The sequence below is a fragment of the Carassius carassius genome, chromosome 38, assembly GCF_963082965.1.
Source record: "Carassius carassius chromosome 38, fCarCar2.1, whole genome shotgun sequence".
Classification (NCBI taxonomy): domain Eukaryota; kingdom Metazoa; phylum Chordata; class Actinopteri; order Cypriniformes; family Cyprinidae; genus Carassius; species Carassius carassius.
Window position 1 is genome coordinate 25,979,012 of NC_081792.1, and position 24,840 is coordinate 26,003,851.

The following is a 24,840-nucleotide window of genomic DNA, read 5'->3' on the forward strand; positions in this document are numbered from 1 at the left end:
TGAAAAATCATTTTACAGTGTATTGTGCAAACGTATATCCATAAGTTAACTGAGCTGTGAAAAGGGGCATTTTCTCTTTTTAATTGATTGTGATAAGTATTTTTTTGCCTTGAGTTTGCAGTGTATGTATTTTTATTTTATCACACTGCTGGTTAATTTAACAATTTCAAGGAAAACGGCAGATAAAATGCTTTGCAATGCATGCTTCCTTCAACTCACATGAGAATAATTTCCCATTTATTTTGGACACTTTGTGAGCACTTTTAACTAAAAAATCATAGAAACTCCAGTTCTGTCCCTTGAAGTGCTCTGTAAAACTTTTATCAGGTTTAGCAACAGTAACCAAGGGAGGCAGAGCTTAGCAAAGGGTCAACTGTATAAATACTCTATATAATAGAATAATATATTCATTGGGATTTGGAAAGCCTTTAAGCCTTTAAAGTGCATTGTCAAATATGATTTCTGTTTTGATTACAAGGTTCTGACAGCCAATTTTTTTTAGAACTCACAGCCCTTTTAAAATAACCACTTTGTTGACCATCACTACAAATCCATTAACTGCATTGTGAGTCCACTGAAGAGATTTTGGAGATTAATAGACGTGGACGGCCTCATGTGCAATATTACAGGCCTTTGACTGGGTGAGACTTTTGCTTACGTATCAGAAATGTACCTACGCAAATGAGGCAAAGTCTGATATTTTACCCTTTAGGTGCCGAGCGTAAACAACCCATGAGCCCTTTTCATCGCATTGCACAATTTGAGAATTTCAATGAAACAGTAAAGCATTTTGGGTTACTATCCCTCTCTGTAACCATAAGCACAGCTATTAAAGCAAATTTAGATCCTGAAAACATAGCATTGCTTGTTAAATTAGGCGATCTCTACTGTATATGCATGTTTTATCATCAAAAGGTCCCCTTTGAGATTCAGTCTCTACTATTAAGACATAAGTGACTCTTTTAATCTTTAGCCTGAAATCTTATTTAGGTCACTCAGTGATGGTCCAAATATGTTATTTTGTTTTTAGTTGGCAAAGGCTGTGAGTACCGCCCTCAAAACACATCATTTATATCACTATTTTCTAGCACTTGCTGATGTAGCATTCTATGTTCCTTTGCCTCTCGTGAAATATTTCAAGTTTAGGTTGATGTCATCTTTACATGCAGCCAATGCGACTGGCCATAAAATCAGGCTGAACATCCCCATTGAAAAATAATGAGGATTGTTGTTCTCCCTGTAGCTAAACAACCATGAAATTACATATCAATACCAAAGCAATAATGTCATCCATATAATCATGGTAGCATATGCAGCCATAACAATATAGATAATATTTATCTATGTGGCATTATAAATAAAGACATTTGTGTTGCTTGGACAGAGTCAAAGGAAGCAGCGTCGATCAATCACCCACATCTGTGTCCCTATCTCCAATTAGCCACAGGATGTGGAAACACAGAGCCAGGAAGCCCGTCCCCAGCAGGTCTCCCAGGGCAGTCAAGTAGGGAATGGAGAAGTTGTCAGGATTCATCCCTCGATGCCACATCCAGTTAACCATCCAGTCTGCAAGGTACAGCAGGATCACAACCTAGACCGAAAGAGAATGTGTCAACATGATGGAACTGGATGGAAATCACCAGGATGAAAAAATAGAAAGTTATGATATTTTGTGTATATGTGTGCACATATGCGAGTATTATATGTGACCCTGGAGCACAAAATCAGTCTAAAGTCAATGGGGTATATTTGTAGCCATAGCCAAATATACATTGTATGGGTCAGAATTACAGATTTTTCTTTTATGCCAAAATTCATTAGGATATTAAGTAGGGATTATATTCCATGAAGATATTTTGTACATTTCCTACTGTAAATATATTAAAACTTAATTTTTGATTAGTAATATGCATTGCTAAGAACTTAATTTGGACAACTTTAAAGGTGATTTTTGCAGGGGTTTTTTTGAAGGTTTTTGCATTTATTTGACCACAAATACAATAAAAACATTAATACTGGCATTAAAATTTAAATAACTGTTTTCTATAATAAAATATTTTTCATTTATTCCTGTGATTTTCAGCATCATTACTAGAGTCTTTAGTGTGACATGATCTTCATAAATCATTCTAATATGCTGATTTGCTGCTCAAGAAACATTTCTTTTAAGTGTTGAAAACAAGTTGTGCTGCTTAATTTTTTTTTAGGAAACTGTTATTTTTCCCAGAATTCTTTGAATGTTTTTTTTTTTAAAGAACAGAATATATTTCAAATAAATATATTTTGTAACATATGTGATTTTTTTTCTGTCCTAGCTGAATAAAACTATATAATTTTAACATTTTTCTGACCCCAAACGTTTGAACAATGATGTATTTGTAAAGCGTATAAACATTTTGCATTATAGCAATGAGAAAGTAATGTTCCAATGCAAAAAGAAATATATATATATTTTCCTTTTGATTTTGTGAAACATGACCCAGATATTTTTTCCATAGCATTCACTCAAACATCCCACATGAAGGCCAGAAACACTATTAAACATTTATTTTAAACCTAACATTTCCTTGTAATGAGAAACAGATTCTGAAGTATACCTGAAGCAGAGCTGCGGCCAGATAAAATGCAATGAAGAGGGAGGTGAGAGTGGTGTGTCCACCCTGCATAGAGTTAATAGTGTACAGGAAGACCAGATGACCAGGAGCGACCAGGAGGAAGAGCACTCTGGCAGAACGTGAGTTGAGAGCTGAGGAGAGAGTAAATGTACTGTTACAGAAGTATAACTGAAGTCATTAAGACACAATGCAGGCAAATACGCTACTAGCAATATTTAGTGCAAAACCTTGGGCAGCTGGTTGTTCATATCACTCACCTGAGCCAAAGAACGAGCTCCAGGGAGTTGGACATTTCTGCGGGGCTGGGCTGGGCTCTGCTATGGGCAAGGCGTTCATGTGCAGGTAGGTGGAGATTCGACTGGCTTGAACCGCCACCAAATTGCCGCCCACACCTGCAGCAGGGCAAAGCAAACAATTCATGCAATGATCTCTGGTGTGTCATAGTAAGGGCTAGTAAACACAACCGATAAAACACAAGGTGATAAGAAGTCTCACCGTTTATAACAGGAGTGAACACCGCCATTCCAGCAAAGTTAGGGTTAGATACTGTCTTATCCAGAATAAGGCCTCCAACACTGTTTCAAAAGAAGTTCAATCTCATTTTAACCACACAAAGATACTGCATCTGTGGTGTCAGATAAATGATTGACATATCACTGTCAGCCCAAGTGAGTAATCCATCCGTCATAAAGAGGAATGAGGACACGTCCTACCTGCTGATCGCCATGGCGATAATGACTGGCTCCCACCCTGAGTAGAGCACTTCCCGGGTGGAAGGTGTCCGCCGGGCGATGAGTACCCAGATGGGTGTCAGGGCGACAAAGAAGGCACAAACCAACGGGTTGGCATAGTCATTGTATTCTGTAAAGAAAAATTACATTTTTTGACAAATTCAATAAATGTTCACATCTCCATATGTTTATAAATGATACATATACACCTTTATGTTATAAATATACGTAATGTATAAGAAATTAACATATGTAATATGTATTATAAATATGGATATAATATATAAATTTATATTACTGTAAAATCATCATCCACATACATATACATACACACATGATTTATAATGGTTTACACACACGCACGCACGCACGCACACACACACAGTTATATATACATATGTAGATAGATATACATTTTTTTTTATTGAATGCTTTTTAAAACTTTTGAAAGGAAATATTATTATTATTACACTTAAAAAAAGTAAGACAGGAAAAATAACACACTATAACTCTGAAGTCATTGTAAAATAATGGTCATAAAATATGAATCTCTACTCTACTCAAGATTGAATTGTCATGAATAACATGTTTAATGCAAGACTTGTGGAATTCAACACAAGTTCAGTTAGTTTCAAAACCAAAGCTGGCCGAGAAATAACAATTACACACTATATTATAAAATTAGATGCAATTTTATACCCAGATCCTGGAGAAGTTGGCTAAGATGAAAGCTTGGTTAACCTACTATTTTCACTTTGGCCGTTTTACATGTTTACATCCAGACGGTTTGGTCTGTGAGGTTTGATAAGACATAATCATGCAATCAGTCTTTCCCATAAATGTTTCCTTATGCACACTCTCACTTCAGTACTGTTCACCACACATCAAAACACCAAGGTGTTACTGAACGCTCAACCAGAATTGCAATCTAAACTAGAATATCTAAACTCCAACTTTATGTTGTTACTTTATGTGGTCTAAAGGGAAAGACAGGTGCACCAAAGAAACTCACAAAGCAGGTGGCGTCCACAAGCCCCGACATGCCCCAACAAGCTCCACTACGCTCTAACGTGACTCAGCACAATGACTTATGGAAATCTGACTGAATGTATTACTCATGAAAATCAAAAGTATACAAAAACCACGATAACCGGAAGAAAAAAAAAAGTTTAACTGTTCAGTTTTTCTATTTGAATACATTTTAACATGTAATTTATTCCTGTGATGCAAAGAAGAATTTTCAGCATCATTACTCCAGTCTTCGGTTTCACACGATCCTTCAGAAATCATGTTGATTTGCTGCTGTTATTTCTGGATTATCAAGCAAGTGTTGAGATGCCATTTATTTTCTCCCTGACTGTTCCTCTGCAGAGGAAGTTTTCTGATACAGAAGGTGGCATAACCTGGCTATTTAAAGAAGATGATGACTTCTGATATCTTCAGTTAGGAAATACAAACACAAGTTCACAAGTTATCGGCTAAAATGTATGTGAATCTACAAAATTTTTGTGCCTGCTCATATATCTGCCTGACAGTAGATATCCGATTACGCCAGTGTTCCCTGAGAGCTCAGTCATAAAACTGAAGCCACTCACCGAGTTCCTTATACAGGCCCGTACTGATGCCAGCCAACAGCGCCAGGGTGATCAGGTCACCGAGGCTGGCTGCAATGGGGGTGGCCACATTGTCTGGGTTGATGCCAACCTTCCTGGATGCAATGATGACCCCAATCATGATAAGACCTGGGCGGAAGAGAAGAGGAAAGATTTGTCAAGTTAGTGATGAAATGGTGGAATTAACACAGGAGATTGTGAGTTGTGAATAGACATTCTTCTGTTTTGATACCTCCTGTTTGGAGGATATATTTCCACTCTAGTGTTGAAATGAGACTTCAGAGCTGCTTTGTCTTTCCAGGTTAAAAAACAAGCATTAGCTGCTACTCGCCTCAGCTAGTACATTTCTTTTTAGGTTTTTTAGGTACATTTCTGCTTTATTCAACAGATAACTTTTTAAAAGTAACACTATAACACAATACATATTGCGAGTACACACTGTAGAAACTGGAGATGCCACAGTTCTCAATATAATATTGAACTCTTTGTTATGACATCCACGGTTCAATACGTGCTTGTGAATTGTGTTTTTTCTCCGGTTTGCCGTATAAATAATTTCTGTGCATTTTTTTCTTCTCCAAACGGGCTCTGTTTGTGTTCCTGTGAGTCTGCTATGGTTTGGGGTGAGCAAACGTCTTCCTGCTTATAACGCACATCTGAAAAAGCACCACACGCCAAACATCTTGCCTTGTAATAACTTGCAATGAGAAGCATTTCTAAAACCTGTTGTCCAACAAAAGAGAACATCATAACATGCTTTTACTCCACAACATCAGTCGAACGTGATCCGATGTGGCTTCTTGTCACCGAATGGGGCAGAAATAAATTCTATACTGTAAAAAAGGCAATGTCTATTGGCAATGGATTATAAAGATACTTAATTATTATAAAAAATATACCAGAGATGGCTTGAAAAACACTATAAATCCATATATTGTCACAGTCAAGTGTTTATTGTCTTCATGTTTCATCAATCTCTCTTCTTTTTTTATTTAGTCAGAGCGATAGCGATGCCTTTGTCCATATTAAGGATTTCCTGAAGCATTTGTGGCTAGAAGGGATACAGCTACGGCCAGAAGTGAGGCAAGTTTAGCTAAATCTAGTTCTCTAGTTGTCTTCTTTTTTAAAAGATTTTGGTGCAAAAGAATTTGCTACAACATAGACTCGCTAGTTGTCTTCTTTACTGTTCATTTAATTTATTGTTATTTTATTTTCTCTTTCACTTTTTTCCCGTCCATCCGGTGAGATTTTGTGTCACTTCCAGCCATAGCTATATCCCTTCTAGTTACAACATCTTCAGGAAATCCTTAATATGGGCAAAGGGATTGCTATTGCTGTTCTATTACTTCTGTGATGCATATGTGAAGTTTCTGCACGAGGGTGCCCTCTGGTGTCCACTATAAATGATACAAACATTGTTTCATCCTATTTTCTTTATTTATTTTAGATGTTTCATCTCATCAATTCATCCTAATTTGGGTAAAAATAGGAAAAATAATACTTATTTCAAAATAAATTTTAAGTAGACATAAAATAATATAAGTTTTTTTCTCCAGTATACATTAGTGTACAGCAGTTTAAAAAAAAATCGAGGAATGTATTGAACCATGGGCTAACTATATTGTTGTATGCCTATATAGATAGATAGATAGATAGATAGATAGATAGATAGATAGATTGTTTATTTAGCCACATGACAATGCCGGTGGAATTTGTTTTCGGTACAGTATGTTTAAGCTCTACATCATCATACATTACAAACAACAAATAGACAATACACTTCACAACATGTAACAATACAAGATACAGTGGGTACATGCATGCGTAGTGTATGAGAGGAAAAACTAAACTAAAGAGAGGAGTTCAGAGTCCTGATGGCTATGGGGAAAAAGCTGTTTGTGAAGCGTTTGGTCTTGGTAGAGAGTGACCTGTAGCGCCTCCCTGAGGGAAGGAGCTGAAAAAGGTGGTTCGCTGGATGTGAGGGGTCAGAGATGATTTTCTTTGCCCGCTTTACAGTCTGATATGTATAAAGGGAATCGACTGAAGGCAGTGATTTACCTATGATCTTGGATGCTTTGTTGACAGCCTGCTGTAGTTTTTTCTTTGTTTGGCTGTCTGTGCTACCATACCATACTGTTATTGATGATGTAATGATGGACTCAATGATAGTGGAATAGAACAGAACAAGGAGCTGATGTCTGATCCAGTATTTTTTAAGCTGTCTGAGGAAGTAAAGTCTTTGTTGAGCCTTTGCAATGATTTGATTAGTGTTAGCTGTCCACTTCAGGTTATTGCTAATATGTGTTCCTAGGAATTTAAAGGAGTCAGTGATGGTGATTGAATTGCCATTTATTTGTATTGGTGTTTTAGGAAATGGCCTATGTCTAAAGTCAACAATGAGTTCCTGGGTTTTGGCTGTGTTGAGCTGGAGGTCATTGTTCGAACACCAATTTACAGCTTGGTCCACCACCATGCGGTACTGTGTTTCATCATTGTCTGAGATGAGGCCTACAATGGTTGTGTCATCCGCATACTTTATTATTTTCACTGAAGTGTCCATGGATCTAAAGTATGATGTATAAAGGGAAAAGAGCCAAGGGGAGAGAACACAGCCCTGAGGAGCTCCTGTACTGAGGGTGAGAGGGTCTGAGGTTATGTTATTAACTTTCACCCTCTGTGATCTATTCCACAGGAAGCTCCTTATCCAGTGGCATATGGCTGGGTCAATGTTCATGTCCAAGAGTGTGGTAAAGAGTTTAAATGGGTTAATAGTGTTGGTAGGCGAATTGATATGAGTCCATCTTCAAGGAAGTGCAGGATTTCAGGTATGCCAGAATAATCTGTTCAAATGCTTTCATTACCACAGATGTTAGGGCAACTGGTCTGAAGTCATTGAAGCAGGTGATCTTTGAGGACTTTGGCACAGGAATAATGATGGAGCATTTAAAGCATTGTGGGACTGTACATTTGCTTAATGAGATGTTAAAAATGGTGGAAAAAACAGGCGCCAATTGAGCTGCACAATGGCTAAGCAAAACAGGACTGATCCCATCCGGTCCTGCTGCTTTCCTGATCTTAAGCCTCTTAAATGTAATTCTCACCTCATCCTCCTGGATGCAGAAGGGTGGTGTTGATATGGGGTCGGGGGAATGACTGGTGAGGTAGGTTTTTCAAATCTTGCATAAAAGTTATTTAATATGTCTGGGAGACTTGGATCACTGTTAAGGGGCGAGATGGGGCATTTTTTGTAGTCTGTCATGTCCTTGAGATTTTTCCATATTGATCTTGAGCTGCTTGATGAAAATTGTTGTTCCAGTTTTGTTCCATAACTCTGCTTTGCTCTCCTTATAGCGGCTCGTAGTTTATATTTGGCAATTCTGTATTGACTCTTGTCTCCACTTTTGTATGCACAGTTCTTTTCTTTGCGTAAGAGATGTAAGTCTTTGGAGAACCATGGTTTTTTATTGCCATAGAATGTCACTGTCTTGGTGGGGATGCATATTTCCTCGCAGAACTTTACGTATGACGTCACAGTATCAGTGAGTTCGTCGAGGGAGTCACAGGCTGCACTGAATATGTCCCAATTTGTGCATTCGAAACACCCTTGAAGTGTTTCAATGGCATCTATGGACCAGGACCTGACAGATTTGGATGTTTTCTTAACGGATTTAAGCTTTTGTCTGTACTTCGGAATGAGGAGCAACACTACAGAATATCCCTAAACGTATACACACATCTAAATAACCTTTTTGATGGTTAAGAACCTTTTGTGTAAGATTTTGTGAAAGATTCTTTATGGAACCATCAATGGCAATTAAGAACCTTTATTTTTGACCTTTATTCTTTACTCACCTAGCAGCAAAGAAGCGATGAATGCGGTGGCCACGCTGCTGGCACAGAGCAGGACGGCATGGCTCATCTTAAAATTACCCTCTGGAATCCAGCCAAAAATGACTGCAGCGATGGAAGCCAGGAAGCCGACTACTGTGGCCTGAACCTGAAATCAGGAGGGACACGATGAACTCAGACACCTCTCACCTTCCTGAAGTTCAAAGTCTTCATGTCAAGTTTACTTTGTTCTCTTCCATCATTAGTGTTATTATTGGGTTTTGGGGTCATTTCCAAGAAACAGATCACCCAATCATTACATAACTGTTTAGTCAAGCATGCAATCTGGAAATGTCAAACCTCACATGATATGTGACACTGTGGCAATGACTTTGTTCACACTGCACACAAATCTGACAAATCTTTAGGATATGAAATCTGATCTGTTTCTTCTGAAACTGCTGACTCGTTCATTAATTCAATATTCACTACATAGTCAATGTTATATACATCTCACTACATGAGGAAAGATTAGGAAAAATATGCATTTGAACAGCTTCAGTCAAAACTACACACTGCATATGGCGTAAACTATTAAAGATCTATTTCTGTAAATTAAACAAAGATGAAAATAAATAAAATGTAAATATTAGAAAATATTTAACTTCAATATTAAAATGAATGTTGCCTTGAAATCTGTCTGAAAGAGATATATAAAAAAATATATATATAATTAATGACTAATGACTTAAAAAGTAAACTAAAATTTAAATGAAAACAGAACAAATCTAATTCAAAGTCTTAATAAATGTGTTACAAATAACACGGAATAACACTGATGACGTCACGTGTCTGAATTTCAGACTAAGATGTTAAATAAAAATGTATTTATTCCGATTTGATCACATATGGGTCTGGATCCGGTATGTAAGCATCATATTTCATATGCTTATTAACTTGATTCGCAGTCAGATTGGCCAAAAAATCCACTGCTTGTCGGAACAAAGCCTTTGTGAACTGAAGAGTTGGCATGTACATTAGACAAACAGGATTGATATTTTTAGGAGGTCTCCAACCTGAATTAGTGCGAGGTTTCCCATGATCATTTTCCACATATCCTTCGCCGTATCCATTTGTCCAATATTAGCCTGGTGAGAGGGGGAGGAGAGAACACAGGAAGTCCATTTACAAATGCTCCCATTATAGACTGACCACTGAACACTTTCCTAAGAGTGAACAACACTGATCTCGCTTAAGAGTTCAGATGCGGTTTTACTTGTTATGGTATTTCTGATCGCTCAGAAAGCTGCATGATTCGAGGAGTCATTCACAGTGCGACTGGAGCAGGAAGGGTTGCGTGCTAAAGCTCAATACTTTAAGCAGACAAAAGCCTAATAATATCATAGTTCAACATTTCATGATCCAATCAAATCTCAATGGATAAAACAAAGCTCCTTCCTACATTATTTCCCACTGGATATTCTGTTTCACGCTGAACTACACGAAGCACACTGCAAGAGCCATTAAGAACCACATAACATCTAATAGTGCTAATAGGACCATCATTAAACTGTGATCTTTCTATGAAAAGGAAATAATGAAACATATATGGCAGGAAACATACATTTTGCTGGTGCTCAGGCGCCTTCGGTCCAGCTTTCACTAGAACAAACAGTGGTCAGTTTACAAGACAAAAGAGGGTTTGATTAGCTGGACAGATGCATCTTATCTTCCTCTCCCTACTTATCTCATCTCTCTCAGTACAGACACTAATGTCAAGTGGCTCCAGCTCTACAGAGGCTCTCTGTATCATGGGACAAGGCCTGTCCTGACCTGGACACACTCAGATGGACCAAAACTACCTGAATATTCGTCTGTTACAAAACATAAAACTCCTATGAAAACAAAAGTTTTTTTTTTTGGCTTTTAGCTCTGAGGTCATCAATATTGTAGCATTCTTATAAAATTTGATGTAAAAAAAGCATACAACAGATTATGAGTTACTGCAATGAATACTAGCAAACTACCAACTGAATACTTTACTGAAGGGTTGTTATAGTTAACTAACCCTAAAATGTAAACCGAATGTTAAATAAAATAATTTAAAAAAATATATATATATATTTCAGCTAGTTGCCAAAGCAACATTTTCCATTTTCACTTAGCTTTACTTGATGTACGAAAGAAACTAAAACTGAAATAATTTTTTTTTTTAATGGATTTGAATTTCTCTTCTGTTCACCAAGGATGCATTTATTCTATCAAAACTACAGTAACAATTTAAAATTATTATTAAATTTTAAAATAGTTTTTTATGTGTATATAGTGTAAAATGCAATTTAATCCTGTGATAAATGTCGAAAAATTATATTAATAATTTTTACTGTATCTTTGATCAAATAAATGTATCTTTGCTGAGCAGATGAGACACCAATCCCATATATATATATATATATATATATATATATATATATATATATATATATATATGCATGCAGTGTATATACAGTATATTTTAGCTGGGAATTTCATGTATGCAGAAAAAAAATGCATTTTGTGAACAAAATAAGTATTGCAGATATGGTTTAAAATGATATTTAAAAATAAACAGTGCAAAAATGTCCTTATTCATTGAAATATATCAATGTATGATGTGTATGATGTCTGAAAATGTACACTTTGGCTGACAGTTTCTTAAATGCAAATCTAGTACAGCAGCTCAACACACAAAAGTGAAGGAACCAGTGCTCTGTCCTAAATGAGACAGGAAACAGAATAGCCTGAGTTTACGTGTACAGAATGCATTTCACAGAGGCTGACAGCCCAGCAGTCTCTTTTAGACATTCAGTGCACCTCACTGTAGCCTTTCATTATGTTTCAAAAGAGCTGCAGCACTTCTGAGCTTCCTGTGAACTCAACACTTCACTGCTCTAAAAAACTCAATTACACACTGCATGACAAAATAAACCAGATTTTTTACATATTCTGAAGAAAATGTGAGCTCTACTTACTGGCACAAAAGTCGCTGCCACAATGCAAGAGTGTTGTCGGATGTTTCTTTTTCTATTGCTAAGGTGTTCTGGGTGGTTTTCACACATTTCTATGCAGTTGCTATGCTGTTCTGGATGGGCGCTAGGTGGTTACTTCTTGGCTGAAAACAGCCCAAAGCTGTACTAATTTCTTTCATTTAAAGTTACATTGCAACCTCTTTTATAATCAGTATTTTATTCTTTTCTATTAGAATTCTAGACACATTTACAATTTAGAGACACATTTTAAATTTAGTTTAAATAATACATTTTCTTACCACACTGTCACCACACTGTTTGTTTGCATAAATCTCACAAAACTGTTTAATCAATCAATCAATCAATCATTAAATGAATGAATAATTAAATATTAGCCTCACGGGTAAATTACTCTTGTTTGAAGGAGTTTGAGGAATTTTTACTGAAAAACCAAGACAAAACACAGCATTTTCTGCACTGTAAATAATTTTTGCGATGTTTTATTTTCCTATAGCCAGTTCTTTTTTTTTAAAACTTAATTTAATTCATATTATAATTCATAATATATTTAAATATTACAATAATCACACACACACACACACACACACACACACACACACACACACACACACACACACACACACACACACACACACACACACACACACAGTGTTTTATTTTAATATAAAAATATTATAAAAAATATTAATAATGAACAAAAGTGCTTCTCAAGTAAATGCATCATGTTTAAAGAATGTTTTAGATATTTTTACAGGAAAACACTGACAAAACACTGAAATTTGGTGCAGTATAACTATTTTATGGGATGTTTATGGTTTATCTGATCACTTATAAAAGAGTATAACTCAATAAGCTGCACAATTTCGGGCAGGATGCATAACATGCTGAAGTTTGCAATAACACTAGTGATAAAACAGCCAATTAAAGCCTTAATAACTGATTCTGCATTTTAGATTGTAAATTATTGATAATATGTCTGTTGCTCCCACTTCCATGTTTGTTTGTTTGAATGGATGTTATTTTATTAATATAACAATAAAAAGTTAATCACAAAAAAAAAAAAAACTGGATTCTGCGTGTCTACAAATCCTTGTAGTCCATTCAGTGTTCACCATGCAGGAGGAAAAACAACACTTCTGTCTTTTTTCCTGCAATCTAATTTCTGTTCTGACTCAAACTACAATAACAGCAAATTAGCAACGCTACTATGTTACAAATATCCTGTGCAACAGGATGAAGGAAAAAGCCGGCAGGATAGGCCGTTAGTGGGGCAGTCATTGCCTATGTTTAAGTGAAGTAAATGTATGTGTGTGTATGTGCACACAGGGCCTTCATGAGGCAAAAGGAAAGAGCTCTTGAGTCAGTGCCAACTGCCTGCTGCTCGCTGAGGTGACCCCACTCCGGCGGTCACAGTGACTCTTCCGCACTGTGTCCTGCCTTGTGTAGCTCTCTCACACACATGGCGTGAGAGGGAAACTGAGCTGGCTGGGCTACTTCCACTGCTCGTGTAAGATTCAAAAAATAATTCAGAATACTCTCATTGTTTACTCACCCTCATGGCTTAATTTCTTCCACTGAACACAAAGTAATGGGACGGTCACTCCTTTCCAGAGAATTACAATGAGTAGCATCAGAATTTGAGTCAGTGAGTTGAACTTGAGAAACTTTTCACTATTTAAATGGTGCATTTTTTTTCTGGCAAAGTGTGCTTGTTTTTGTTTTGTTTTTTGCATATAGTTCAGTAAATATACATCATTTTTTTTTTGTTGCTTCATCTTGTTTGAAGGATGTTTAGATATTATTTACTGAAAAACAAGACAAAATAATGTATTTCTGCAGTTTTACTATATCCTTTTTCTTTTTGCCCCAAAGTTTTTTTTATTTTATTTTTTTTAGTCTAACTATTATTTGTTCACAAATGAGATATGATTAATAGGCTTTGTCAGAGGGAAAGAAGAATAGTGAATAGCATTGGGGTAATGTATTACAAGTCATGTGAGATATATACGTAATTAGATTACTTTTTAAAATAACTAGTAAATTTACATAAATTTACAATAAAAAGTTACGCAAGTTTTCCCATTTATTCACTGATGCCTCTCCTGCCCCTGCGTTGAGAGATATTGGGAGTGAGGTGCAAGGCAAAGGCACTTTGGGTCTTTACAGTTGCCAAAAATAAAAAAATGATGTTTTTTTGATGTCAAAAATAAATAAGTACGCCCAGCTCAGGTGACAAAAAGCAACAGAAAAGTAGTCGTGGTGCTTTTGCTTTTGCTTTTTTTTTTTTTGCTCAGTATCAGCCTTTACTGGAAATATATGTGGATACTATAAGTAAATTACATTTTATTTTATTTTTTCATTTTTGAGTGAACTATTCCCTCAGCAGGCTGTCACTTACTGATAAGTGGGGGTCCGAGCAATGTTGATAAGCTCTACGCAAATCGATCTATGCAAAACACAACGGTGGTCACGCACACAACACTTCTACAAACCGTGCGTTTCTGAAGCAGAGATGGGAGGAACCTCTGGCAGAGGCAGCGGCTGGAGCCACGTAGCTTTAGTCTAACTTTTAGTCCACAAACTATGCATGGCAAAAAGCCAGATTAGGCGCTTTGTGCTGTAGAAACATGATACACGTTTATGTGACCATTAACATTTTGACAAACAAGTTCTTAATAGGATCAAGAGCTAACACCCTCTTAATATTACTGGAACACTGAATAGCAGGTGGTTAGTCACCTTCCTGGAATTGTGGAATGACACAAGACAACAACACTATCATTTCATAATTAACGACATAATGTTTTAAAATAGCTAGAGTCTGAAAAGAAATCAGATTAATAAAAAAAAAATGTAACATTCAATGTTTACATCTTATTTTACAGCATATAAAGGAAAAGGTTATTTCCACCGAAGGAAATATTTGAATTAAATAAGCAAAGATCTTTAATTTAATGCTTAAAATGAACTATACAAAAACTTGGTTTTGGTAAGAGTTTTTAATGTTTTTGAAAGTTTTTTCTGTTCAACATGGCTGCATTTATTTGATCAAAAATACTATAATACAGTGATATTGTGACATATTGTTACAATTTAAAATGACTGTTTACTATTTCAATATATTTTACAATGTAAGTTATTGGTAAAAAGCTGAATTTTCAGCATCATTACTACAGATCCTTCAGAAATCATTTTGAAATATTTTTTTTTCTGCTCAAGAAACCTTTCTTATTTTATCAATGATGAAAACATAACTAATAATAACAATAAAGTGGTGCTGCTTAATATTTGTTGGAAGCTGTGGTACATGTTTTAAGCATACAAAGTAAAAAAAAAAAAAAAACAGCATTTAATTTTAAAAATGACTTTTGGTCGATTTAATGCATTCTTGCTGAAAAATAAATAAATAAATAAAAATAAAAATAATAATAACTCTTACTGACCCAGACAGAAAATTTGTCAAACCATATGATGGGCTATTCAGATGGGTTGACTACATTCTTTTGTTAAAGGGGTCATATGACGTTACTAAAAAGAATATTATTTTGTGTATTTGGTGTAATGAAATGTGTTTAAAAAACACATTATATTCCACATACTGTACATTATTGTTGCTCCTCTATGCCCCAGCTTTCTGAAATGCATCGATTTTTACAAAGTCATCGTTCTAAAAAATGCGAGGTGTGCTCTGATTGGTCAACTGTCCAGTGTGTTGTGATTGGCTGGATACCTCAAGCATGTGACGGAAATGTTACGCCCCTTACCATGCTGTGATGCCCTTGCAAAGTTGGAATTGACCCACTTTAAAGAAACTGTATGTTAATATAACTTAACCACTGATTTCTAGTTGTGTCCTCTTTTTTGAAGACCAAACAAAGGTAGTTTCGTTTTCACAACGAAACACACAGCTTCTCCACGACATGGTGGCGGCAGTTTCAACAATACTGACAAAATGATGATGACAAAATTAAACTTTGGAATGACTAATTATGGTTACTTTAAATCACTGCACTCAAATTTAATGAAAATCAATGCCATCTGACAGCATTGCTCCCAGATTTAACCAGCTAACGTGGGCTGCTGAAGGATGTTTTATGATTAAACATATAATCTTGTGGTGGGAGCTCAGAGAGCCACAGCCCAGAAGAATGTCTGGCTTTGCCACAGAACTGGCACATCCATGTCTAGCCGAGACACTACATCGAGTGTACGGTCATGTGCTTAACAGGATTAAAATAATGTTAATTTGACCATAGTGTCCTACATGATGTCCTATTAAGATCTCAGAGAATGGACACATGGCCCAAGTTATTTTCCTACTTTTAACATAACTACAGCGAAGGACAATGAAGTGTTGTGAAAATGTTTAATAGCAGACAACTACTATTAACCTTTTATGTAGGTATTTAGAGACATACAGTTAAAAACAAACATCATTTTTTACATGTTTTGAAGAACATGTACACTTCAAAATCTTAGGTTTGGTTATATTTTAATGTTTTTTTTTGTCAGTCAGTCTCTTCTGCTCACCGAGGCTGCATTTATTTGATCCAAAATGCAGTAAAACAGTAATTTTTGTAAAACTGTATTTCAGTTTAAAATACACATTTTCTATTTTAATGTATTTTAAAATGTAATTTTTCCCTGTGATGCAAAGCTGAATTATCAGCATTTAGTCTTCAGAAATGATTCTAATATGCTGATTCTCATTTCTTATTATTATCAGTGTGGAAAACAGTTGCGCTGCTTCATATTTTTCATGTTTTTTTTTTCGTCAGGATTTTTTTGTTGAACAGAAAGTACAGCATTTATTCGAAATAGAAAACTCTTGTAATATGTCACTTTAATTGAATTCCATTTAATGCATCCTTGATGAATAAAAGTTTTAGTTTCTTAAAATAACTTAAAGATCTTACTAACCCTAATCTCTTGAACAGTAGTCTAAGTGTAAAATGTAAGTGGTGATTGCCTGTAAAAAACTCATCGCCATGATGTGTTGGTCTTTTTTTTTTTTTTTTTTTTGACAATTTTAACATCTGTCTGTTAAAAATTGTAGCACACCTCTCATACACACCACACAGACAGCTCATCAATATATTCTAACCCCTGATATACCAATATTTTCCTTCAAATAAGAATATTAGTGCATTAGTTTCGACAGGAGGAATGATTCATGACTCATATTTCCAGCGGGAGTAACATAAAACTCAAACACACCTCACCACACTGCACAAAGCAAACATCCGTCACCATCCACACAAAAGAAAGAAAACAATGCAATCGAAATTGCGTCATGACATTCAGATGATGATTTTAACGTCTCAGTGATATAGCGTAAAAACATGCTGGTGTACATAGTTGTTTGTTCAGTATTCCTACATTTTTTTTAAAGGTCCCGTTTTATCAAGATTTATCTGTACCTTCAATCATGTCCATTGGAAAGCTCATGTGTTTGATATTATACTAAAGGACTTACTGCAGTAGACAGTCTGGATGCGAGGGTCATCTCCAAGTTCCCTTTCAGGCCCAGGAGAGCAGGCACCAGGATAAAGACTTCAGTCACCTCTGTGAATACCGTCCAGTGCTATTGAGAAAGAGACACTTTTTAATACAAACCCCAATGAAACATTAAAGCCAGACAACAATCTAGAGCTCATCTGTAAGCCTCATCTGTAAAAGTTACTAAAACTTAAAAAACTGAGAAAACCATGTTAAATAAAAACAAATAAAAATTATTTGCATACTAAAAAGTATTCTCATAGCTTCATAAAATTAAGGTTGAACCACTGATGTCAAATAGACTATTTTAACAATATCCGTACTACCTTTCTGGACCTTGTATGTGAAAGTTACCTTGCTGTCTATACAGGGTCAGAAAGCTCTTGGACTTCATTAAAAATATCTTAATTTGTGTTCCACAGATGACCGACGGAATGACATGAGGGTGAGTAATTAATGAGAGAATTTTAATTTGTGAGTAAACTATCCCTTTAAAAACAACATGAAAATGAATTGTGTTAAGATTGTGGATTATGATTTTGCCTGAAAACAATTGTTATATTTTGACACCTATTATAAATTCACTTTCATTTAATAGCACTGCAGTCTTACTGAGTCAACAATTGACTTGTTTGTGTCATTTCTATTCTAAGGAATTTTAAGAGAATTTTTGAGACAAAGTTGATATATAACACCTCAAATTATATCTCCTCAGCTATGAAGGAGCAACATCTCTGATAACATTGAACTTATCATCTGCCAATGTTAAATTCAGGCCAGTTTTAGATCTATTGATGCCCTCGTCCATTTGAACCTTTTCCAAGCGTCTGACTTTAGATGTCTGAAGTTGATGACTCTGGTAGCTGGCAGGCTGTTTTTTTCCATTAGGCTGCAGTGCCTTAGATGCGATGCAGCAGCAGGCAGTATAGATCAATACATAGAAGGTGTGCTTATCTTTAGACTCATTCCCACTGGTGCACAGCAATTACAGGCCAGACACTGACTAGCTAAATCAATTCTAGCATCTTGTCACCACAAGAGAGAGCGAGAAAGCACGGCGGGCACCGCTAACATAACGCTGAAGTAAAAGCGAATGGTAAACATAACACAAAAACACTAAATCTTCTACAAATAGCAGCAAAAAGCACTAGTTAAGGAGTTTGAGCGGTGCAGCTTCCAGTGGGCGGGCTTCAATGGCCGTTTCTTTTTCCTTGAGTCTTTGGCAGTGCAGGGGCCACTTTTAAAAAAGGACGAACATCAATTGGGAGCTGGCACCCAGCCACTTTGTCTTCGGTTCCCTTTGACTGAACCTCCTCTACTCTGTCCATGTCCCTCCCCCAGTACGATGTTGTCTTCAGGGAACAGCACAGTCCTGGCTCTAAGGGTTCTGCGAACTTGACACACAGCAGTGCAGGCATGCACGCGGAGGGAGGGAGGCTCGGATTGCAGGATTGTGTAATGTTGGCTGGCAACGCTCCTCGGTTCCAGCACCTTGGTCTCCAAGGCTCAGCATATAAGTTCACAGAGGAATTCTGAGGACGCTCTACCAACCTGGGTTGTGCTTTACACCGGTGAACCTACAGTGGTCTATGTGAATGCTAAGAGTTTCTAGATAAACGTATTGATCACTTACCCTCATGTTGTTCCAAATCTACACTCTTTAAAATTAGATTCCAAAAGGGTGATTTTGTAGCGATGGCGATGGTTTCCCAATGAGCCTTCCAGTGGACACTTCTTGAAAGAACCATTGTTTTTTTTAGTGTGAAGTACATTTTAAAAATCTTAAAGGACCCTTTTCCACTATAAAGAACCTTTAGTGGTTCCATGGATGTTAATGGTTTTTCATGGAACCATCTATGTCAATAAAGAACCTTTATTTTAAAGAGTGTACAGTATATGACTTTATTTTCCTCTGTGGAATACAAAATAATATATTTTGAAGAAGATTATGGATCATTTACTTTTATTGACATTTTGTAAATACCTTCCTTCATATTCTGCAGAAGAAAGAAACATGTGAGAGATTAAATATTAATGATGATTTTAATTTTTGCGTAAACTATACCTTTGATAATCTGTAAACTGTCTGGAAAATGAGATAAGTGCTAACCCATCACTCAACCAATTTTATTTCTATGTGGTTGCTAGTAAATTCCTATTGGTTGCTAGGGTATTGCGGGTGGTTGCTTATTGGCTGAAAACAAAAAAAACTACAACATAGATCTAGATATGGTTAAGGTTCTTCAATTTAAGTCTGTGGGGCATATATTGTTATTCTTCTCATTTAAATAGTAAAAACAACAAGCCACATAAACTTGAGGCACCATTTACAGTTTGCCTGTTGGACAAACAGTGCTGTTACTGTTAACAAAAACTATTAAAAACCGAAATAAAGGATGGTAGATCTCCAGGAACAGGACAGGGCATTCCTGCCCTAAATAATTAATACTGACATTAGCCTTGGCAGGCTAAATAATCATTTCAGTGCAATTAAATAATCATTCATCAAGGAAAGTAGATGATTTACGTCTGTTCGGAAAACAGAACGAGTCATTAGTTTGACACTAGGAGACAAAAGCACAATTTCGGCACCTGTTCCTGCCCAAGTTACTCTACAGGACATCTGACACAAATCTTGAAATCAGTCAGCTGCACTGGTGAGTAATAGAAGCCAATGATATGGTCAAATATTAAATGGAACTACACAGAAATATATTATAAGATCTCAGCTCATAGAAGGTTAGTACAGGACAGGTTATGCTTGTCTGCATCGAATACTATCCAAATGAGATGACGGTGGATGTGGTAGACCCTAACTGGCTTCCTGTCAGGTCTTAATGTTTAGTCTGTTGTCCTTGTGGTAAAAATAGTTTAGCACACATTCAGACTTTAGCGCAAATAGGTCTGACTAGAGGTTTTCTAGCACAATGCATTCCACATCAGCTGGGTAAAAGGCAAAATCACCAAGTCGGCTGAAAAACAAGTTTCCATGCCGGTTAAGACTACAAAGGGTGTGGAGCTCTGTACTATGTAGTGACGTAAAACCTCGTGGTTTTACAATGCTGAATAACAACTAGTGAATTCTCTTTCACAACTGGTTATAAAATGTCCCTATGCCAGTCCATAGGTCTACACCCTTTCCTCAAAAAACAACCATAACAAGTAATAAACAATCTGTCTTTGGATTGTAAACCTAATTTCTATTATACACAGAGGAAATTGAGGAAGTGAGGTAAGTATTACACGAAACAAAACGCCACCTCGGAGACTCTAGACCACCAATGTTTTTGCTAAAATCCAAGCGGTTAACCAATTTTGGTTACCTGTTGGTGTCTACCAGGGTACAACGGGAAGTCATGCGGTATGTCCATCTGTAGAATAAGACTTTTTCAGAAGGTAGCGCAGATTATACACCTACACTCTTAAAGATAAAGGTTCTTTAGATGATTCAAATCTTCTTCACACTAATTAAAATGGTTCTTTTTAAAAAAAATATTCACTGAAATTTATTTGGGGAACCTAAATTGGGTCTTCTATAACATTAGTGACTGAAAAAAATATACTACCAGTCAGCTGGGATGTGCACCTTATTTTTAAACAGGCCTACCGTAAAACATACACACACATGCAGGATTTAGTACACTGGAAGTCTCTCTCTCTCTCTCTCTGTCTCTCTCTCACTTTCTCTCTATCAATCTATCTCTCATTTCAGTGTCAATTTGTCACTGGTTGAAAATAGACCCTATTAGTTCACAAATCTGTAGATTTCCTCTACATGAAAATCAACACCATTACACTCTTTCACATGCTCTTAGGGGCAAAGGAAACCCTTAGCATGGAACAGCATGTGTTTGGAAAGAACCTGTTATCTGAACATCTACCATCTGAACACCGTCAGACATGCTCTGCTGCTCTTAGTATCAGGTATCCTCTGAAAAACTCGACTGATGGCTTTCTGTAAACGGCATCACAAGCATGCAAAACCTCTTGGTCACAATGAGTTTTACTACAGCATTTTGACATTTATATGGGTTATCCTTTAACAGAGTGCATTTTTAAAAAATTTGATGAAAAAATATGCTCATAAAAATAAAGGTTCTTTATTGGCATCTATGAAGAACCTTTAACATCCATCGAACCTTTTCATTACACAAAATGTTCTTAATAGAGGAAAAAGGTTCTAGGAATTATTAAAATGCTCTTCACACTTAAAAATGTTTCTGTTTACTGAAACGTTGTAAACCGAAATGTGAAAACCCCCTTTTGTAACCTTTATTTTTTGAGTGTACTGAACTCTCTTTAGATAAAATTGAACTGTACTTAAGAACTTATTTACATATATTTCAATATTATGATTTTTTTTAATGTATTGATTTAACTCTATAATCCAAATTAACACCAAGGAATTGGTTTTCACTTACCTGTACAATGTCCAGAACCATGCCAGCTGCAACTGTCCCAAACCCTGCCAGCAGGAAAGGGATCAAAACCTGGAGTCCAATAGAAAAGGATGTTTCCTTTAGAGGAGCCGGCGGCACCGGGCTTTGGTCCGTACTAGTGTCATCACTCTCGTTGCTTTGGCTGGCATTCTCCAGGAGCGCGTCCTCTTCCCTCTGGCCCTTTGCGTTGGCCCGACAGTCGAGGACCACCATGTCCGGCCGTTCATTCTCTTGATCACTGTGTATGGAGGTCATTTCTGTGAGTTCGTACTCCCCAGGGGTCTGGGGCACCTCCTCGGGGCTGTCAGGTAATATAACCGGATGGACCGACCCATTGGAGTGGTGGAACGCTGGCGGAGCCCCCTCCTTCTTCATCTCTATCCTTTCTGTCCCGGTGGACATGTCGGACAGTTTGTCTTGATCTTTCGACCAGAGTACCATGCGGAGGCCTTAGGATGTAAAATGTCAATCAAGAAGAAATTAAGAAGCTGGAGGGTCTTACATGAGTTTAGATCAGCTGTTCACCTGATCTCTGGAGTTTAATCCCATTAAAGACGGCTGGTGCTGATGAATGAGTCTACAGGTCGAGGAAGAGAGGCAGGTGCGTTCCCCGACTCCAGGCTTGTGTAAGATCCTGCCTGAACTTGGGTAGCATGCAAATTATGTTCCCCATTCAAAGCTAATTATCCTTTAAGACATAACAACAGAAAGCCACATATTAGTCTGTGTGCAAAAAAGAAATCCAAGTGAAATATTCTTCATAAAATTGACAGGCTAATGTCTCGCACGCACAAAATGTCACTAAAAGAATAAGAAAAAAATAGGTTTTGAGGGTCCTAATGAACATCCACTGCTGGAGGCTCTGGGAGGCATTTAACTAAAACTTTCTAACCAGCTCTGGGCAGTTGGAGGGCTGGAGACATCTCACTTTACACCACGTGGTAAATTGGTTTTTGAAATTTATTTAAAGGTCTTTGGAGCCAGGGTAATGTTTCAACTCACTGAAACGCCTGAGTCTGATAAGGTCGACTTGTCACCTGCCAAAGGGAACGACATATATTATAAGTTCTTAAATTATTCTAGCTCTTATTCTTCAACTTCGTTCAAAAGTCATTGATATAATGCATCCATTTCAAACTGAAAACTTAGGTTTAATTATTGCCTTAATTTAAATGAAATATGCAGAGTGATAAGTTCATTTTATGTAATGGCTTAATAGGATAATCGTGCTAAAACTCTGAAAACTCCTAAACATGACTGGAAATTATAACGAGCTCATAGATTATAAATTCAATGGATGGAAACAAATTATGAAATTTCTAAATTATAACATAATGAAAACAACTGTAGATAGATAGATAGATAGATAGATAGATAGATAGATAGATAGATAGATAGATAGATAGATAGATAAATAGATAGATAGATAGAGCGATCTTTCCGGGCGATTCTTCAGAGAAACGAACCCCCCACAAACGTCTTCTCGGAACGGCAGAAGGAAGAGAGCATACGAGCCAACAACAATTTGCTCATTACCTCCACACTGAAACAAAATCCCTACTTAGTAGTCCGATCAAAACCAGCGCAGCATGGGACGACGTAAATTAACACGGCTCGGTGCCGCTTCGCTTCACCAACACCTCGCTCGTACATCCTTCAGTAAAGAAAGTTTATTCCGTTCATTTAAGACTAATTTAAAACTTCATGCCAAATGAACATAGTGGCAAAACAGTACAAACTTTAAAGTACGTTCACTTTAAAAATCAAGGTTCTTCAGTGGTTCTGTCAAGCACTTTGGGTTCACCAAGAACCTTCCGAAAACCATTTCGGATGCATAAGGTAGGCTACTTAAGTAGTAAGATACATGACCCAGGTAAATTAGTCACCTCTTGTGCCTACCTTGTAAAGAAGACACTAAAATGCTGAATGCGGACCTGCTGTCATTCTCCTGTCATTCATGCGGATCTCGTGCCCTTATCTATGGTTATGGAGACGGACCGTGATTAATCAGTAACCTCTCGACTGAGGCTGTCAACTCCGATCCGTTACATTGTTCCATTTGACACGCGCTCGATCCTGCGCTTCTATATTACAGGAGGAAGTCGTTAGGAGGGCAGTGCTGACGAAAATTACGAATCCTACTATGAAGAACGCTTAGCTCATGAATATTAAAAGAGCTGGCACAGGCGTTGCTTGGTAACCATTCCGGAGCATCAAGTGACAGCCACGCAACGTAATTAATATTCATGAACCCACAACCTTCGATGTAGTAGGATCCGTTCCTTCGCGAACTGACTAGCGCACTCTTACCCAGTACTTTTCAGCCAATCAGAAAGCCGAGCGTCACGGCATATAATTAACATTCACGTAAGCTTTTGCTAAAGTAATATGTGTTCAATTACAAGCATCAGGAAACGCTGTTGATTTTACTTTGAACAATACCCTGGATAATCATTGAAAGTAAATGTTTATCTTCCTGAAACCGCTTCCGAAGGCTGTGCAACCATACAAAATTAATTAATACGAATTATTCTTCATCTACAGCAGGAAACTATTTAGTAACTACAGTTAAATTGCAAGAAATAAATGTAGATACATTTAGAAACAATCTCTTTGTGGAAGGTTGTATTTGATCCATTATTAAATTACAGAGAGCAATGAATTTTTCTATTCAGTTGAAGGAAAATAAAATATAGGCCTATGTGTGTGTGTGTGTGTGTGTGTGTGTGTGTGTGTGTATTCTGTTGGCCTATATATTTTAAAAGAAGAGCTCAGAAAAAAAAGAGTATATGATTTAAAAGGGCATTTAACAAAGCTTTATTGTTTCTTTGTTTCTTTGTTTTTTAAATGGTAGAAGACCTGCATAAAGAAAACTAAATTGAAACTTTATTTTTCCTTCCAGTACATGCAGTATAAGCCTCAGCACTGACAAGGCATGGCTTTATTCTGAGAGCTATCAGGATGATGGAAAACCGCTCTCAGCTGGCCAACCGGGACACCACAACATGCTTACACCCCAAGGCATCAACACGATCCACAAACTGACCCCTAACAAGATCCCCTGGCGCTCTGTGCTCAGTAGTGCT

The 24,840-nt window shown here is 36.8% G+C and overlaps 1 protein-coding gene across 2 annotated transcripts; it reads right to left on the reverse strand.

Annotated features, from left to right (window-relative positions):
* Positions 1 to 177: 177 nt before the first annotated feature.
* On the reverse strand, positions 178 to 23,850 carry LOC132119660 (solute carrier family 41 member 1). Of its 2 annotated transcripts, XM_059529814.1 has the most exons (12): positions 23,654 to 23,850; positions 22,280 to 22,442; positions 21,737 to 22,203; positions 17,293 to 17,400; positions 9,864 to 9,935; positions 8,812 to 8,956; positions 4,942 to 5,088; positions 3,329 to 3,476; positions 3,111 to 3,190; positions 2,873 to 3,007; positions 2,598 to 2,746; positions 178 to 1,591 (listed from the first exon to the last, which is right to left on the reverse strand). In XM_059529814.1, the coding sequence occupies exons 3-12, from the start codon at positions 22,193 to 22,195 to the stop codon at positions 1,406 to 1,408; spliced, it is 1,629 nt and encodes a 542-aa protein (XP_059385797.1). In that variant the 5' UTR covers positions 22,196 to 22,203; positions 22,280 to 22,442; positions 23,654 to 23,850; the 3' UTR covers positions 178 to 1,405. The 2 variants fall into 2 exon arrangements, with proteins under 2 accessions (XP_059385797.1, XP_059385796.1); XM_059529813.1 differs by having other exon boundaries at positions 21,737 to 22,442.
* Positions 23,851 to 24,840: the final 990 nt, after the last annotated feature.

What these genes read in the sequence shown, in the direction of transcription:
- LOC132119660 (XM_059529814.1), bottom strand. Translation starts at nt 22,195, where the DNA reads ATGGTACTCTGGTCGAAAGATCAAGACAAACTGTCCGACATGTCCACC. An exon ending in GGGCCTGTATAAGGAACTCG is followed by an intron (nt 3,477 to 4,941) that starts GTGAGTGGCTTC and finishes TTTTCTTTACAG; the next exon opens with AATACAATGACTATGCCAAC. An exon ending in GAGCTCGTTCTTTGGCTCAG is followed by an intron (nt 2,747 to 2,872) that starts GTGAGTGATATG and finishes CTCTCTCCTCAG; the next exon opens with CTCTCAACTCACGTTCTGCC.